The following is a 15,864-nucleotide window of genomic DNA, read 5'->3' on the forward strand; positions in this document are numbered from 1 at the left end:
AAAAGATTAAAAAACCCTAAAAACAGGCATCCTGTAAATTATAATTTGTACTTTTGTATCATTTGCAACTGTTATATCATTTGGAGAATGCTGCTGTTATGAAAACCATGTAAATTGTTAGACGTTACTTCATTTGTACAACAAGGTACATGAGTGCACACAAAGTTCATAGCACTGCAGTTTTCGTGTTATTTTCAAGTTGTGATTTCTGGGTTTTGAATTAATCTGTAATTTGTAACTTGCATTTAAATCATGTTTTCCTATTTGGTATGTTTTTTTAGTTGTTAGGTAACCTTGTATCGGATTTTGTGGATTCCTTCAGGCCTACAGCAAGGATAAATTCCATCTGTGGTAAGCATTTATTGTATATGTAGAAATTGTACTTGTGAAAACAGAAGGATTATCTCTCTCTAGCCTATGAAGTTTGAAGGCATTTGTCTATTACCCATAGTTACCATTGGTTCCTAAGCTCTAATGTATCACTTGGTATCAAACAATACAGGCTACAGATTCGGTCATCAGGCTAAACATGTCATGATAAATTTGCAAGGACTAATTTATTGCATTTCTATCCCCTTTTTCTTTTGAGAGCTCAAAGTAATTCTTATAGCAATAGCACTTAGACTTATACACTGCTTCACAGTGCTCTACAGCCTCTCTAAGCGGTTTACAGAATCAGCATATTGTCCCCAGCAATCTGGGTCCTCATTTTACCCAACTTGGAAGGATGGAAGGCTGAGTCAACCTTGAGCCAGTGGGATTCGAATTTCTGGCAGCTGGCAGTCAGCAGAAGTAGCCTGCAATATGCATTTTAACCATTGTGCCATCATGCCTCAAGGTTTCCTTGAATGTTGTCCCCAGAACAACTGTCCTATGAAATAAGCTATACCAGTGGTAGTCAACCTGGTCCCTACTACCCACTAGTGGGCGTTCCAGTGGGCAGTAGGGGTTTTGTCTCCTACTTTATAAATCACCATTACTGTGGAACCGGTGGGCGGTTAGAGAAAACTTTACTACTAACAGAGATACAAAAGTGGGCAGTAGGTATAAAAAGGTTGACTACCCCTGAGCTATACTAATAAAGTATAGCCCCTGGTGTATTCAAGCTGATGCTTATGAGCCACGATGGCACAGTGGTTAAGAGTGCAGTACTGCAGAGTACAATACTTCTGCTGACTGCCAGCTGATTGCAATTTGGCAGTTCAAATCTCACCGGGCTCAAGGTTGTCTCAGCCTTCCGTTCTTCCAAGGTGGGTAAAATGAGGACCCAGATTGTTGAGCGCAATATACTGACTCTGTAAACCGCTTAGAGCTGTAAAGCACTGTAAAGCGGTATGTACTGTAAGTATAAGTGCTATGACCTATAAATTCCTTAATGGCTTAGGTCCTATAGGATCCTTATCTGTAGGATTCTTTTCATTGTTATTTCTGCCAAGCCAGTAAGATCAAGATGAACTTACATCAGCTGTGAAGATTATCATCTAGTGGAACCTAGGAAATGTGCTTTCTTAGTGGCTGTCATACGGAACAGCGTTCTTCCTGAGAGCTGCATGGCCCACACCTTATTGGACTTTCACAAATCTGTAAAAATTTGGCTCCCATTAGGAGACTCTGGGTAGGGAATGTTGATTTACTCCATAATGCATCTTTTTTTATTGTATCTTTGGGAGTATATGTTAATTACCTTTCTCTGATGCTTAACAATTGTTGTGATTGGTTTTGTCCTATGTTTTGTTTTTATCATAACTATTATGTCAGCTGCCTCCGTTTGTATTGTTAATTGAATCAGTGTACAAATTAGGGAGGGATGGAGGAAGGGAGGAATAAAGAAAACCTTTGCAAGGGTTCAATGGCTAGTCCAGCTCTCATGGCCAGGATAATACAGAAAGCATTTCTAAAGATTAGATCCTTGGATTGTATACTTTTGTGTTGTGATTCCGGCATCTGCTACAGGTTTTTTGAATGACAGCTCCAGCGAGGAGGACTTATATGAATCAGCAAGTTCTAACGATGAGGAGGAGATGAATGCATTTGATTTGCAAGATCGGCTTGAACCTTCAAACTCCTCCACCCTTCAATTAGGTGGTCAGCCGGGAACGGGTGATAATGAGGAACAAATGTTATCTTCAGGTGAAGAAGATGATAATTTGGATGATTGCTGGGTAGATGTCAGGACAAGACGTCTCCTGACAAGGAGGAACCAACGAGGATACAGTAGGAGAGCAGACCAGCAATTAGACTAATTAGTTACTCTATAAAGGGAGAGATATGACTTTGCACTTTGTCCGGAACAAAGTGTCTATTTCAAGAGAGAACTGAAGAGCACAGTTTGGAGGATTTTGATCTGAAATATCTTGTTGGGATTTGGATTTAATTCGTTGGAACTTCTACTTATTGGAATTATTTTGTGAAGGATTTTGATCTGAAGAATCTTGTTGAGTCTTGGATTTAGTTCGTTGGAACTTTTACTTATTGGAGCTATCTGTGAAAATTCCTGTTTGCTGCCTTTCTTTACAAGGACTGTTGCTTTCAGCCTTATCTGTTTACTTTAAAGGTGGGACATAACATTTTCCTGTTTGCTGCCTTTCTTTACAAGGACTGCTGCTTTCAGCCTTAACTGTTTATTTTAGAAGGTGGGACATAACATTTTTGTTCGGACCTAACAGACCATCTTTGCAACGATGGATTCAACTCAAATGCAACAATTGGTGGAGCAGCAACAGATGCAAATAAATCAATTACTCCAGAGCAACGTATCCCTTCAAAATCAGGTAACACAATTATTATCGTTCGTTGCCAATTCTCAAACTGTTTCAGCTGCAGCTGGAGTTCCCCCTGCACCCCCTGTGAGAAAAATTCCGATAGCTATGCCAGATAAATTTTCTGGGCAAGCGGACATGTTTTCAACATTTTTGGGTCAGTGCCAATTGTATTTTTCTGTGAGGCGGAGGATTTTCCAACCGATCGAGTTAAAATTGGCTTTATTATTAGTTTGTTAACCGGGCAGGCTGCCAAATGGGCTACTCCTTATTAGTACAAGATAGTCCATTACTGGACGATTTCCAGGGGTTTATTCAACAGATGAGCGTTATGTTTGAGAATCAATTAAATCTCAAACTGTGGACAGAAAATTGAGGGATATTATTCAAGGTAAACACTCATTGCAAGAATACGTTGCAGAATTTCGCTTGTTGTGTATGGACTCCACCTGGAATGAACCAGCTCACATGGCAGCATTCCAAGAGGGTTTGTCCGACATTATCAAGGATGAACTAATTCATGCAGAGCGTGCTTCAACTTTGGACACATTGATTACTCAATGCTTACGTATTGAAGCTCGCCTACAACATCGTGGGTGTAAACGGACCATTGCAGAGCCACCTGTGTTCCTCGTTCACGCACCCGTCTATGAGGGTTTTCCAATCCAGAATTCCAGCAGAGGAGCCGATGGAGATAGGCGCACTCCGCCCTCGTTTAACAGTTCAGGAGCGATCGAGAAGATTTCAGGAAGGTTTGTGCCTTTATTGCGGGGGTTCGGGACATTTTGCAAATTCCTGCACTCGGAAGGGGACTCGTGGACCTGTATCAAAACCCATTGCTGGTCCGTCGGGAAAGCAGGGTAGGCCCGACCTCAGGAAACCCTAGGTCGGGCACAGTATTCACTTTCATCTCAAATTGCTGAAGTTAATTCTGGCCCTCCTCGACATTTACTTTTGGACACTCGCATATTCTTGCAATCTCGGAAGGAGGGAATCCCTGCCGTGGCACTGGTGGATTCAGGGCTACGACTAGCTTTATGGATTATGATTTCGTAAAACATTTCAAAGTTCCTTTAGTGCCTGTGAATCCCCCATGCAGGTGGAAACCGTAGATGGCGCGAACTCAAGTCGGGACCTATTCGCTTTGCCACCCAACCACTGCGTATGCGTATTGGGGATCACGAGGAGCGATAAGTTTTTATATCACTTGAACCTCCATCTTCCTTTGGTGCTCGGAGTATCCTGGCTGCGTCTACACGATCCGTTGGTGGCTTGGGCGCAGAAACGCTGTTTCTTTTCCAAGCTTGCAATGTGTGGACCACCTGAGACATGTCTGCGCAGGCCAACATATTGTCGCTTCTGCTGCCTCGATTCCTTCAGAGCTGTCGGATTTCCCGATGTTTTCAGTGAACAGGAGGCAGATCAATTACCACCACATCGTGTTTATGACTGTCCCGTGGATTTGATACCGGACGCTCCATTACCAAAGGGGAGGTTGTATTCTTTGTCTGAGCCTGAACTAGTTGCACTTCGAGAATTTTTGAATAAAAATCTAGCTCGGGGATTTATTAGACCTTCGTCATCCCCTCTTTCAGCACCCGTTCTCTTTGTCAAGAAGAAGTCGGGAGAACTTCGTCTTTGTTGTGACTATAGGCGCTTAAATGCTATCACTGTGAGAAATAGCTATCCTTTACCGCTCATCTCCGAATTGTTGGGCGGTTACGGGAAGCTACAATTTTCACGAAACTTGACTTACGTGGAGCTTACAATTTGGTTCGGATGCGTAAGGAGGCGAGTGGAAGACGGCTTTTGGCACTCGTTATGGTCATTTCGAGTACACCGTTATGCCATTTGGTTTGACCAACGCTCCTGCTGTATTTCAACATTTAATGAGCGATATCTTTCGAGACATGTTGGATAAGTTTGTTGTCATATATTTGGACGACATTTTGATTTATTCAAAATCTAAAGAGCAACATCTTCAACAGGTGCGTCAAGTGCTTCAGCGTCTTCGGGAACATAAACTTTATGCTAAATTAGAAAAATGTTTCTTTTTCAGTCGTCTATCGAATTCTTGGGACACATTATTTCTCCTGTGGGCATTGCTATGGACCCCAAAAAGGTTGAGGCGTTGTGTAGTTGGGAAGCTCCTCGTCGGGTTAAAGATGTGCAACGACTTTTAGGATTTGCCAACTATTATCGGACTTTCATTCCAGGTTTTGCGAAGATAATGGATCCCATAACCCAGCTTCTTTGTAAGAAGGTTCCATTTGTGTGGGGGCCTCCACAACAACAGGCTTTTGACACTTTGAAAAAGCATTTATAACTGAACCCATATTGAAGCATCCTGATCCGGATCGCCCATTTGTGGTCGAGACAGATGCTTCTAATGTCGCTATCGGAGCAGTGCTGTTACAAGCTTCGGAGGATGGCGCTCTTTTTGTTTCCTTGCGCTTATTATTCTAGGAAGCTTACAGCCGGACGCATAACTATACCATTTGGGAAAAAGAGTTGTTAGCTATTAAGGTTGCTTTTGAGACTTGGAGACATCATTTGGAGGAGCTCGACACAAGGTGGAGGTTCGGACAGATCATAGGAACCTGGAACATTTGACCACGGCTAGGAAATTGAATCAAAGGCAGATTCGTTGGTCGTTATTTTTGCCAGATTTAATTTCTCGGTTACTTACGTTCCAAGTGGTCAGAACCGGAGGGCGGATGCATTATCTCGGAAACCGGAGTATACTTATGCCGAAGATCCTCTTCCTTTACGGACAGTGTTACCACCGGAATCTCTAGCCGTACTGCAGGAACCGGTAGATTTACGGGCCCAACTACGAGAGGCGCAGCGTTTGGATGTGTGGGCGCAGCAGAGACGGGAGGACATTGGCCCAACTTCTCCATGGTCTTTTGAAGGCGATCTGCTTCGATATCGGGGTTTATTATATGTGCCTACCAGACCTTTGAGGGCTCTCATCATGACACAATGTCATGATAACCCAGCCGCTGGTCATTTTGGATTACACAAGACCTTGCATTTGGTCACTCGGACTTTTTGGTGGCCTCGAGTTCGTCATGATGTGTCTTCTTACGTCGCTTCTTGCGTTCAATGTAGGCAAGCGAAAGCAGCATCCGGTGCACCTCCTGGACTTTTGCAACCCTTGCCGATTCCAAGTAGACCATGGGGAGCGATCTCTATGGACTTTCTGACACATTTACCGTCTTCATCGGGGTTCACAACAGTGCTTGTGGTAGTGGATATGTTGACTAAAATGGCCCATTTCATTCCCTGTCGGAAATTACCATCGTCCCTTTTCTGGCTCAGTTATTTTTGCAACATATCTTCCGTCTACATGGACTGCCTGATAGAGTGGTTTCTGATCGTGGGGTCCAGTTTACGGCAGAATTTTGGAAACAGTTAATGGCGGCTTTGCAAGTGAAAGTATGTTTAGCGTCAGCGCACCATCCGAAACTGATGGCGGGACGGAGAAGGTGATTGGGATTCTTACTCAATATTTGAGATGTTTTGTTAATTTGCGACAAAGCGATTGGGTGAAATACCTCCCGTTAGCAGAATTCGCGTTTAACAACTCGCAGCATACCTCCACCCGTGTCACGCCATTTTTGCAAATATGGGTTATCATCCGCGTTTCTTCCCATTAACTATGATGGATTCCCGGTTCCTGAGACCCGAGAGTTTTTGGAAGAACTACACGCAGTTCGCCGTCTACTGATACAACAATTGAACAAGGCAAAAGAAGATTATAAGCGGTTTGCAGATCGGTCCCGTCGAGATACACCTCCGTTAGTTGTGGGTGATAAAGTGTGGCTATCTACAAAACATCTGAAGGTCGATCGCCCTATTAGAAAACTTGATCATCGGTTTATTGGTCCGTTCCCGATTGAGGCAGTTATTAATCCCGTGGCATACCGCCTCACTTTGCCACGATCCATGCGTATTCACCCCGTCTTTCATCGATCTCTTTTGATTCCTGATTCTTCTGTTTGTCGATTACGTGATTCTGCTGAACCGGGTCCGTTATCATTGCCTTCTGAGGAGCCTGCTGTTGATGATACGGTGGTCGACGTCCTTGATTCCCGTTGGCTCAAAGGTCGCTTCCAATATTTGGTCAGGAGGAGGGTAGATGACTCGGAGGTTTGTTCCTGGACGGATGCGTCTACACTTCATGCTTCGGATCTGCTTCGAGACTTTCATGCACGCTTCCCTTGAAACCGCATCCGGATCGCCAGACCCGGGGAAGGGCCCTGCGGTGAGGATAGTGTTGTGATTCCGGCATCTGCTACAGGTTTTTTGAATGACAGCTCCAGCGAGGAGGACTTATATGAATCAGCAAGTTCTAACGATGAGGAGGAGATGAATGCATTTGATTTGCAAGATCGGCTTGAACCTTCAAACTCCTCCACCCTTCAATTAGGTGGTCAGCCGGGAACGGGTGATAATGAGGAACAAATGTTATCTTCAGGTGAAGAAGATGATAATTTGGATGATTGCTGGGTAGATGTCAGGACAAGACGTCTCCTGACAAGGAGGAACCAACGAGGATACAGTAGGAGAGCAGACCAGCAATTAGACTAATTAGTTACTCTATAAAGGGAGAGATATGACTTTGCACTTTGTCCGGAACAAAGTGTCTATTTGCAAGAGAGAACTGAAGAGCACAGTTTGGAGGATTTTGATCTGAAATATCTTGTTGGGATTTGGATTTAATTCGTTGGAACTTCTACTTATTGGAATTATTTTGTGAAGGATTTTGATCTGAAGAATCTTGTTGAGTCTTGGATTTAGTTCGTTGGAACTTTTACTTATTGGAGCTATCTGTGAAAATTCCTGTTTGCTGCCTTTCTTTACAAGGACTGTTGCTTTCAGCCTTATCTGTTTACTTTAAAAGGTGGGACATAACATTTTCCTGTTTGCTGCCTTTCTTTACAAGGACTGCTGCTTTCAGCCTTAACTGTTTATTTTAGAAGGTGGGACATAACACTTTTGTGTATAAAACAAGAATCCCGAATAATAGCAATTGTATATAATAATAAGACTGTACAGGAAACAAAGCATGAATGTTGAAATAATGTAATAATACAGGTAGAATGCTGGCAAAGAAAGGCATGGCTGTGGTGGCACAGTGTATTGCAGGCTAACTCTGTATTCCCACTGTCAGGAGTTCAATCCTGACTGGCTCAAAGTTGACTCAGACTTCCATCCTTTTGAGGTCAGTAAAATGAGAACCCAGATTGTTGGGTGCAATATGCTGACTCTGTAAACTGTTTAGAGAGTGCAGTAAAGCACTGTAAAGCGGTATGTAAGTCTAAATGCTATTGCTATTACATGGTGAATTTCTACAAAAGACTCAAAGAAAGGTGGATAAAGATAAAACCTGGCAATCACTTACAATTAGAACACTAAAAAAAACCCAAAGAACCCAAAGTCTTGATTTTGGCTGCTCAAGAGCAAGCTATTCAAGCTAATCAAGGCCAGAATTGAAAAAAAAATGATTCAAAGTGCAGATTGTGCAAAGAAGCAGAGGAAACAGTAAATCATACGTGCAGCTCATATAAGACGGTACAAACTGATTATAAGCAATGACGTGGCATAGTTGCAAAATGACTCACTGGAATACCTACAAAAATTATCATGTGCCAGTAATGAAAAACTGAAAAACATAAAAGTTGGAAAAGTAGTCGAAAATGAGCAGGTTAAAATACTGTGGGATTTTTGAATACAAGCTATTTAAAAGTCTTGGCATACTGACTTTCAACTGTGGCTGAAAAGAAGAAATTATCATGTAGCAATTACCAGGGGATAGTAGAATAGTTGACAAAGAATTGGAGAAACTCACAAAATATCAAGATCTGAAAAATTGAAATTGAAAGATTATGGCATAAACTGGCCATCATAGTCCCACTGGTTGTCAGCACATTGGGTCCAGTACCAAAAATCTTGAATGGCACTTAGAAACCCTCGTGACTGGGAGCTGCACGGAGTTTAATGGGCAAATATATAAATGTCTTATATAATCTTCATACTGATAATATGTCCAATTGTCCATTACTAGAGACCACACTGCTTGGATCTGCACATATACTACGCTAATATATTGCAACATAGGTTCTGAGGATGTGTATGAAGCAGCTAAGGGAATTGACAGATGTGATTTCATGTTATTGTATCTAATTACAGTATAGAATAACTGAAAAGTTGAAATTTGCTGTTCATATAGCTCAGGATAACTTGATTATCTAAAATAAGGGTCTTCAAACTTGGCAAGTTTAAGACTTGTGGACTTCAACTCCCAGAATTCCTGAGCTAACATGACTGTAGGAGGAATTCTGGGAGTTGAAGTCCACAAGTCTTAAAGCTGTCAAGTTTGAAGACCCCTGGTCTAAAATATCTGAAAATGGGACATGCTGATATTTAATTTAAAATACTGTACTTATAAAGTAACCTCTAGCCCAGGAGTCTGCAACCTTAAACACTTAAAGAGTCATTTGGACCCGTTTCCCGCAGAAAAGAAAACACAGAGAGCCACAAAACCTGGGTGGGCGTGGCCAACTGAACATCACTCCCACCCAGTCATATGAAACACACACCCGTCACACCTACCCAGGTTTTGTGGCTCCTGATGTTTTTTTTTTTTTAATAAAGTTTTATTTGGGTTTTCACACATACAAAATACAAGTAAAACATCTTTTTTGAAAATAGCATGGTCCTGGGTTGAACTTCTTTATACAGACACAAAACTCAATTTCATGCTCCTTTTTGTATTCTATTCCATATCTTATACTATTTTACATTTTCTATATAGTTTTTCCCCTCTTTTAATTTTCTCAATTTTATTTTGATTATCTCATCTCAATTCAAATCATTATACTTTTGTCTGTTCTGTTTCAATTTCATATTATCTTTTCTCATTAAACAAATTTTCTCCTGTAGTTACTGATTGGAGTATGACACCTTTATATCTTTTAATTACATCCATTCAACTCTTATTTAAACTTCAATATATACCTTAAGTTTATGACCTTCAATATAATACATAATACATAACTTCCAATCAAATTCTGCTTGGTACATTCTTATAATACACACTATATTTTTTAAAAAAAGATTGTAAATATATGTAATTATAAACCCTCATTCCATTCCAGTTCAGTTCTATCATTAATAATGATTAAAATCTTAACATCTTTAACACTTCTTTTCAATTAAATATCATACTTCCTTAAAAACACATATAATCTCCATAATTAATTTTTCCCTTATTTCTCTTCACATATGTTTTATAAATCATTAAATATACCTTTTGTTACATTTATTTATTGACAAGCATTCCACTGAATTACGATAGCTATTTTATCAGACATTTTAATCATACATTGTTTCATATTGTCTAAAATTATTTCTGCTTCTAATATAACAATACTATCTTATGTACCTTTGCAGAATCCCTTTTTCCATTAAGTTTTCACCCATTATCTTTAAATAGGCCCTGTTTCTCTATATTTTGCTTCTGTCCTTTATAACTTCTTTTCCTTTCTTTCTTCCCTCTCATCTTCTCCCTCCCCTTTTTACACCCTTGTCTCTCTAGTTCTAATTCTCTCTTCTGCATTTCCCTCTTCTGTTGCTTTCTGATTTTATACTTATTTTTCACTTTATTTTTTTTGGAGTTGTTTTTTCCAATCTTAAACTTTCCATTCTCTTTCCCCCCTTTCCTTTTTTCCCCCCATCTAAGATTATTTGTTCATTAAAGATGGCTTCTTCTTTGTCTCAATCTTCTTGTTCTGCAGGCATTTCTTGTTGTTTCTCATAATTCCAAATCTCCATTTCTAAAAACTGAAATACAAAGCCAAAAGGACCTCTCCCTTCTTGTGCATCTTCTTTGTACTTTTTAAGTTCCATTTTCAGTTCTTCTAAAAGTGGAGTCATTTTAAACAGTTTAAACAACCACCCGATTGATTTTAGTCATTCAAAACAATAACCAAGAATCCAGAAATCATCGAGTAATCCAGATAGTCCCGAGTTATATCTTCTTATTTCTTTTTCGACTTTCTCTTCCTGGGGTTTTTGTTGCGATATTTCAGTTAGAATGTATCTTTTGGAAGTCTTGTTAAGATTTTGCTGTAAGTTCTTTTTTAATTCCAGGCAGTCTCCTCCCTTCCAGATCCTACCCTTTTATTCTTTTTCTCTCCTTTTCTGTTTTCAAAAGCTTTTAATTATCCAGAAATCTTTATTATCTCTTTGACTTTTTATTTTCACCATTAAATGCCTATTGATGTCAAAGTGGATTTTTTTCCAATTTCTTGCTTAAGTCTCTTAGCTGTCAGTATAGGAAAAGGAGAAAACCAAATCTTTTCCCTTTTCTCTCTCCTTCGCAGCTTAAAAATCTTCTTAGGGAACAATGTTATTGTTTTTTAACAGTTTCAATTCCAGGGTACCTTATTTGCTGCTTTTGCTGTTTGACCCAGTCAACCAAAACTTTCTCTTCTCCTCCTCCTGCACATTCTTTTCCGGTCGAGTTCTTCTTTGTGGTGGCCATTTCTGACCACCGCTGCAACCGCCTTCGGGAAAGGGAGTAATGGCCAGCTAGGGAGGAGAGATGCGGCTCTCCTCAACCCTGCTGGCAGTCTCTCCCCTCTTCATCACCTCTACGGGGTGGCTTAGCCCCGAAACCAGCCAGCTCAGGGCGCTCCAGCAGTGAGCATGGATCGAAGCCTCGCAGAGACGAGGTTTCGGTCTGTCGCTGAAGAAGCTCAAACTCGAAGTCCTTGTTTTCTGTGGGAAATGCGTCTCTCTCTCTCTCTCTCTCTCTCTCTCTCTCTCTCTCTCTCTCTGTGCCCCTCCCTTCCCTCTCATTTCTGTTTGTTTTTTGTGTTTTACCTTCTCAGGCCAGGCAAAGAGTGATTAGGGGGGAGGGGGAGGGGGGGCCAGCCAGCGATGGGATCACCCAACAGGCAGCCACAACAGAGGGCTCAAAGAGCCACATGCGGGTCCAGAGGCGCGAGTTGCTGGCACCCGCTCTAACCATTTGTAGAAAGTTTTGCATATTTATAAAAAACAACAACTAAGTAACAATAACCTAATTATGATAATCATTACATTTAGGGAATGATATACTTTGTAATTTTTTCTCTTTGGTATCCAGGACGATGTAGTCTTCTTCCTGTAGTGAACAACTCTGGAGCTATTTGCAATTCATGGAAGTTGGACCCGACAACACTTCGGTTTCCACTAAAAGGCCTTTTGCCCTATGATAAGGTGACCTTTGCATGCGACCTTTATGAATGTTTTGAAATATAATAGAATAAAGCATATTAATCCTATTTTAAAAAATTAGTGAAAATTGAAATTTAGTTTATTAATTGAATGCTTGTTAAAGAAACATTAAATAGGTGTGTATGTGGAGTGTTGTGTTTTTTTGAACTCTTGGAAGATATCCCAAACATTACGCTAATCCTGGAAAAAGTCTTTCTTTCTTTCTTTCTTTCTTTCTTTCTTTCTTTCTTTCTTTCTTTCTTTCTTTCTTTCTTTCTTTCTTTCTTTCTTCCTTCCTTCCTTCCTTCCTTCCTTCCTTCCTTCCTTCCTTCCTTCCTTCCTTCCTTCCTTCCTCCCCCCCTCCCTCCCTCCCTCCCTCCCTCCCCTTCTCCTTCTCTTTCTCTTTCTCCTTCTGTTTCTTTTTCTCTTTCTCTCTTACCTACATACCTATCAGAAAAGTAGAATAAAATATGTTACGAGCCTTAAAGTAAGCCCTGGAAAGATTTTGACAGAATCTCTGATGTCCCAGAGATTCCTTTAATTTTTTTCAAACCAAAGCAAACTATTTTTAAAAAGATTCTTCTCAAAATCCAAAAATTCAGGACCAGACTTGAGCATAATATAAATTATGCATATTCTACCTGCAGTACCTCTTCCAATATTATTTTTGAATGATCTGAACTAGGGCCCACCAAATTTTAGGCACCTTATAATAAGTAAGAAAACAATTATTCCAAGTCACAGAAATATAAAATACAAAATATCTGCAAGAAACAAGAGTGCAGCAACAATATTTTTTTAAAAAACTGCTAAAAGGTTATTAATGAGGAAATGATGCATTTCCATCAGATTCCAAAGCTAATAGAAGAAAATCCAAATAAAATGCAAACTTCATTCTGTTTCCTTAATAAGCAGGTATAGCTGCATCCAATTACATCTGCAACTTGAGTCCTGCTTTTATGCCAAATAAAGCTCGAGATAAATTTACACCTTCCTTTTAACTATGATTCTTTGCTCTTAATTTTCCAACATGAAAAGCTTGGAAAATAAAGCCATAAATATGGTGAAACCATTGTGAATAGGAACTTTTTGTCCACTAGGGTTAGCTTCAGTGAAAATGGGGAGGGAGTTTTTTCCCAGGTTTTTAGAGCAGCTGAGTAAATGAGTCCCTGCAGCTGTTTCAGAAACTGTCCCCAGTAATATATACACTCCCCACACCCCAAAAAAATGGTCTAGTGGAACTGCCATTGAAGCAGAGTGGCTCTATGCCTGGAGGCAACTGGGAACATCTTCCAAAGCGGCCATATGAGCCCTGCAGACCTCATAACCATTTTAATGACTCGAAAAGAGGTACAGTACTTTATTGAGAGTGAATGCATTGTAAAGCTCCTCATTTATAGATGCTTAGCACAAATCTAATTTGCCTCTCTATAGATAGATGATTCTGCCAGATGCTGCCTAATATTTGTAACAAATCACTCTTGTCCTCTAAACAAATGAAGCCTGAAATAAGAATCTGGCAGAAAAAGCATTTGAGATAAAAAAGGATAATTGAACATATATCTAAGTTAATGCTTTGTTTTGGCATTTGGCAGTCTTTTTAGGTCTGGGCACTGTCACATGTTTCATCGTAGGATAGGCTGGATGGTTGTTGTTGTTTTTTAAAAGAATCTAAAGCAGGGCTGTCAAACTCGCGCCCCACAGGCCGTATGCATTACACGCTGGCCACGCCCATGCCCGGTTTAGCGAAGGGGGTTGTGATGTGTCACGTGACGATGCTGTGACAACACACGTTTGATACCCCTGATCTAAATTAAGATTTCTAAAGTAAGATTTCTATCCATGCCACCCAGCAATCTCAATTTGCTTTGCAGAAAGTTTTGTGACTTCTTAATGTGTGAATACCTAAGTAATATAGCAAGACCGAATGCCCTTATCAGCCAAATGTGTCTGTTTTACTGGAAGGATGTGCAGAAGACTGTCTGGAAGTATCGTTGTGTGTGTATGTTAGTGCTCCTGGGTGTTAACGTTGCCAAATGCTGCTTTGTGTGGACAGTGCATTTGATTTCAGTTTTCAACTTTTTTTTATTTTGTGCCAATAGGTTGGGATTTGTTTGCTTTTATTCTTGTTTTCAAGGATCTGTTTGAGCCTCAGACTGCCTTGTTGCGTTATGTGCTGGAGCAGCCCTATTCCCGAGATATGGTCTGCAATATGCTAGGCCTAAACAAGCAGGTACTGTATTGTGCTGTGATGGCTTTTCCTTTGCATAGAACCTGCACTTTTCTTTTCTCTTTTTCTTTGCTGTAGCTAACTAAGCAAAACAGTTGAGGATCGGGTCCTATTTTTTACCCCCTTTCAATATTATTGCCTCAGGTGAATTGGGCATGATTATTTCTGTTTACTTACATATTGCTTTTTAAAAAAACTTCTAAATTGAAAGATAGTTTTTTGGTCTTTTGGTTTTTTTTTTAAAGGATATTTTTTGGCATTGCTTTTTTCCCCTATAAGGCCAGCCTCAAATATACCCTGGACAGATTTCGTTCTACAGCAGACATCTTCTCGTTTAATATTGATGGACTGGTTGATTGATTGACTGAAAGATGATGATGATAGATGCATTGCTTAGATGAAGAGTCGGTAGAATTTGTCTATTGAATGCCTTGGCATGTTTTCATTACCTTTGCTGGTAATGAATAGTCTACTGTTAATTGATATTATTTTATTTAAATTTTTGTGCTTCTTTTTTTTTCTCCCTTTTTCTTTTTGCCTGACCATGTGGGTGGGCTTGGTCTGATTTGGGGTAACTTGAGGCTGGCCTCATAGTCACTGTTTTGTCTTTTCTTTTTTTCTTCCTTTATTTTTGTTCTGTCCTGTCTTGTCCTGCCCATCCTCCAATGCTCTAGACCTTGAACATTGCTCAGGTATGTTCACAACCTTACTGTTGTATTGTGACTAACGATACGCTGGCTGCTTTTTAGCCACTGATTCCAGTTCGAGAATACGCATCTGGCCAGGGCTTGAAATTGGTGGGATTTTCACATGCAATGATAACAACCGCTTCCTCTTCAAATCAAACCGGAGGTTATAAGGTTACCAAAGGATATTCATAGCCAGTTCAGTACCTGGACAAGATTTATGCATTACTGTCCAATCCGTCCCATCGTTATTTTTGTTCGGACTGTAAAATGTCTAAAAAAACAACAACCCAAAGTTGCTACAAAGAGATCAAAAGAAAATTCATTTTGTTCAAATTAACCACTGTGTAAGATTTGTAAGTAAAAAATTCAACTTGACTAGGAAAGGTCATTCTCAGCCTCTCTAACAAATGTGTTCCCCAAGAAGCTCCAAATGGGCTGAATTAGGTGGAAGAAAAAAAAGGAGGAGGAAAATTTTGAAAAATTAGCAACTTTTACTTGCTATATATGCTTGCCTGTTCGTACACTCAAATATTGGCAATTTTAGTCTGTTTCTACTCTAACTTTATTTTAAGTAAAGTTTGATGACAGTGTTTGCAATACCATAGTGAAGGTTGTGTCAGTTTTTTCATTTTGGGGAAAAAAAAAACCTTTTATTTCATGGATTGTACTTGACCATAACATTTGCTTGAAAATAATACATGTACAGTAAGTAAATAAATCCCCATTTCCACAGATTTTGAAGCATTTCCACACGTTACTTTGCACAGCATTCCACATTATAGCTGAACATAAAATACTTTGGCCATAATGAAGAATCTGAGTTGTAGAGTACTGATTGTGGCAGATTGAGCTGTTGGAAGACAACAATCTCTTTACCATAATGGCACAAAGAAAGTCCTACTTCCGTATATAACGT

General features: G+C 40.0%; 1 protein-coding gene across 2 annotated transcripts in view; it reads left to right on the forward strand.

The window, feature by feature from the left end:
• The window catches only part of MED23 (mediator complex subunit 23), a 55,040-nt gene that overhangs the window by 8,263 nt on the left and 30,913 nt on the right, over nt 1-15,864 (forward strand). Inside the window, exons 8-11 of one of the 2 annotated variants that reach the window (XM_026666108.2) lie at nt 282-351; nt 11,920-12,032; nt 14,167-14,262; nt 14,934-14,951. In XM_026666108.2, coding sequence (XP_026521893.1) covers nt 282-351; nt 11,920-12,032; nt 14,167-14,262; nt 14,934-14,951 — 297 coding nt within the window. The remainder of the gene's footprint in view (nt 1-281; nt 352-11,919; nt 12,033-14,166; nt 14,263-14,933; nt 14,952-15,864) is intronic. The other variant, XM_026666109.2, reaches the window with a different exon arrangement.

The sequence above is a fragment of the Notechis scutatus genome, chromosome 1, assembly GCF_049901735.1.
Source record: "Notechis scutatus isolate UNSWTSFEM ecotype Mainland chromosome 1, rNotScu1.2, whole genome shotgun sequence".
Taxonomy (NCBI): domain Eukaryota; kingdom Metazoa; phylum Chordata; class Lepidosauria; order Squamata; family Elapidae; genus Notechis; species Notechis scutatus.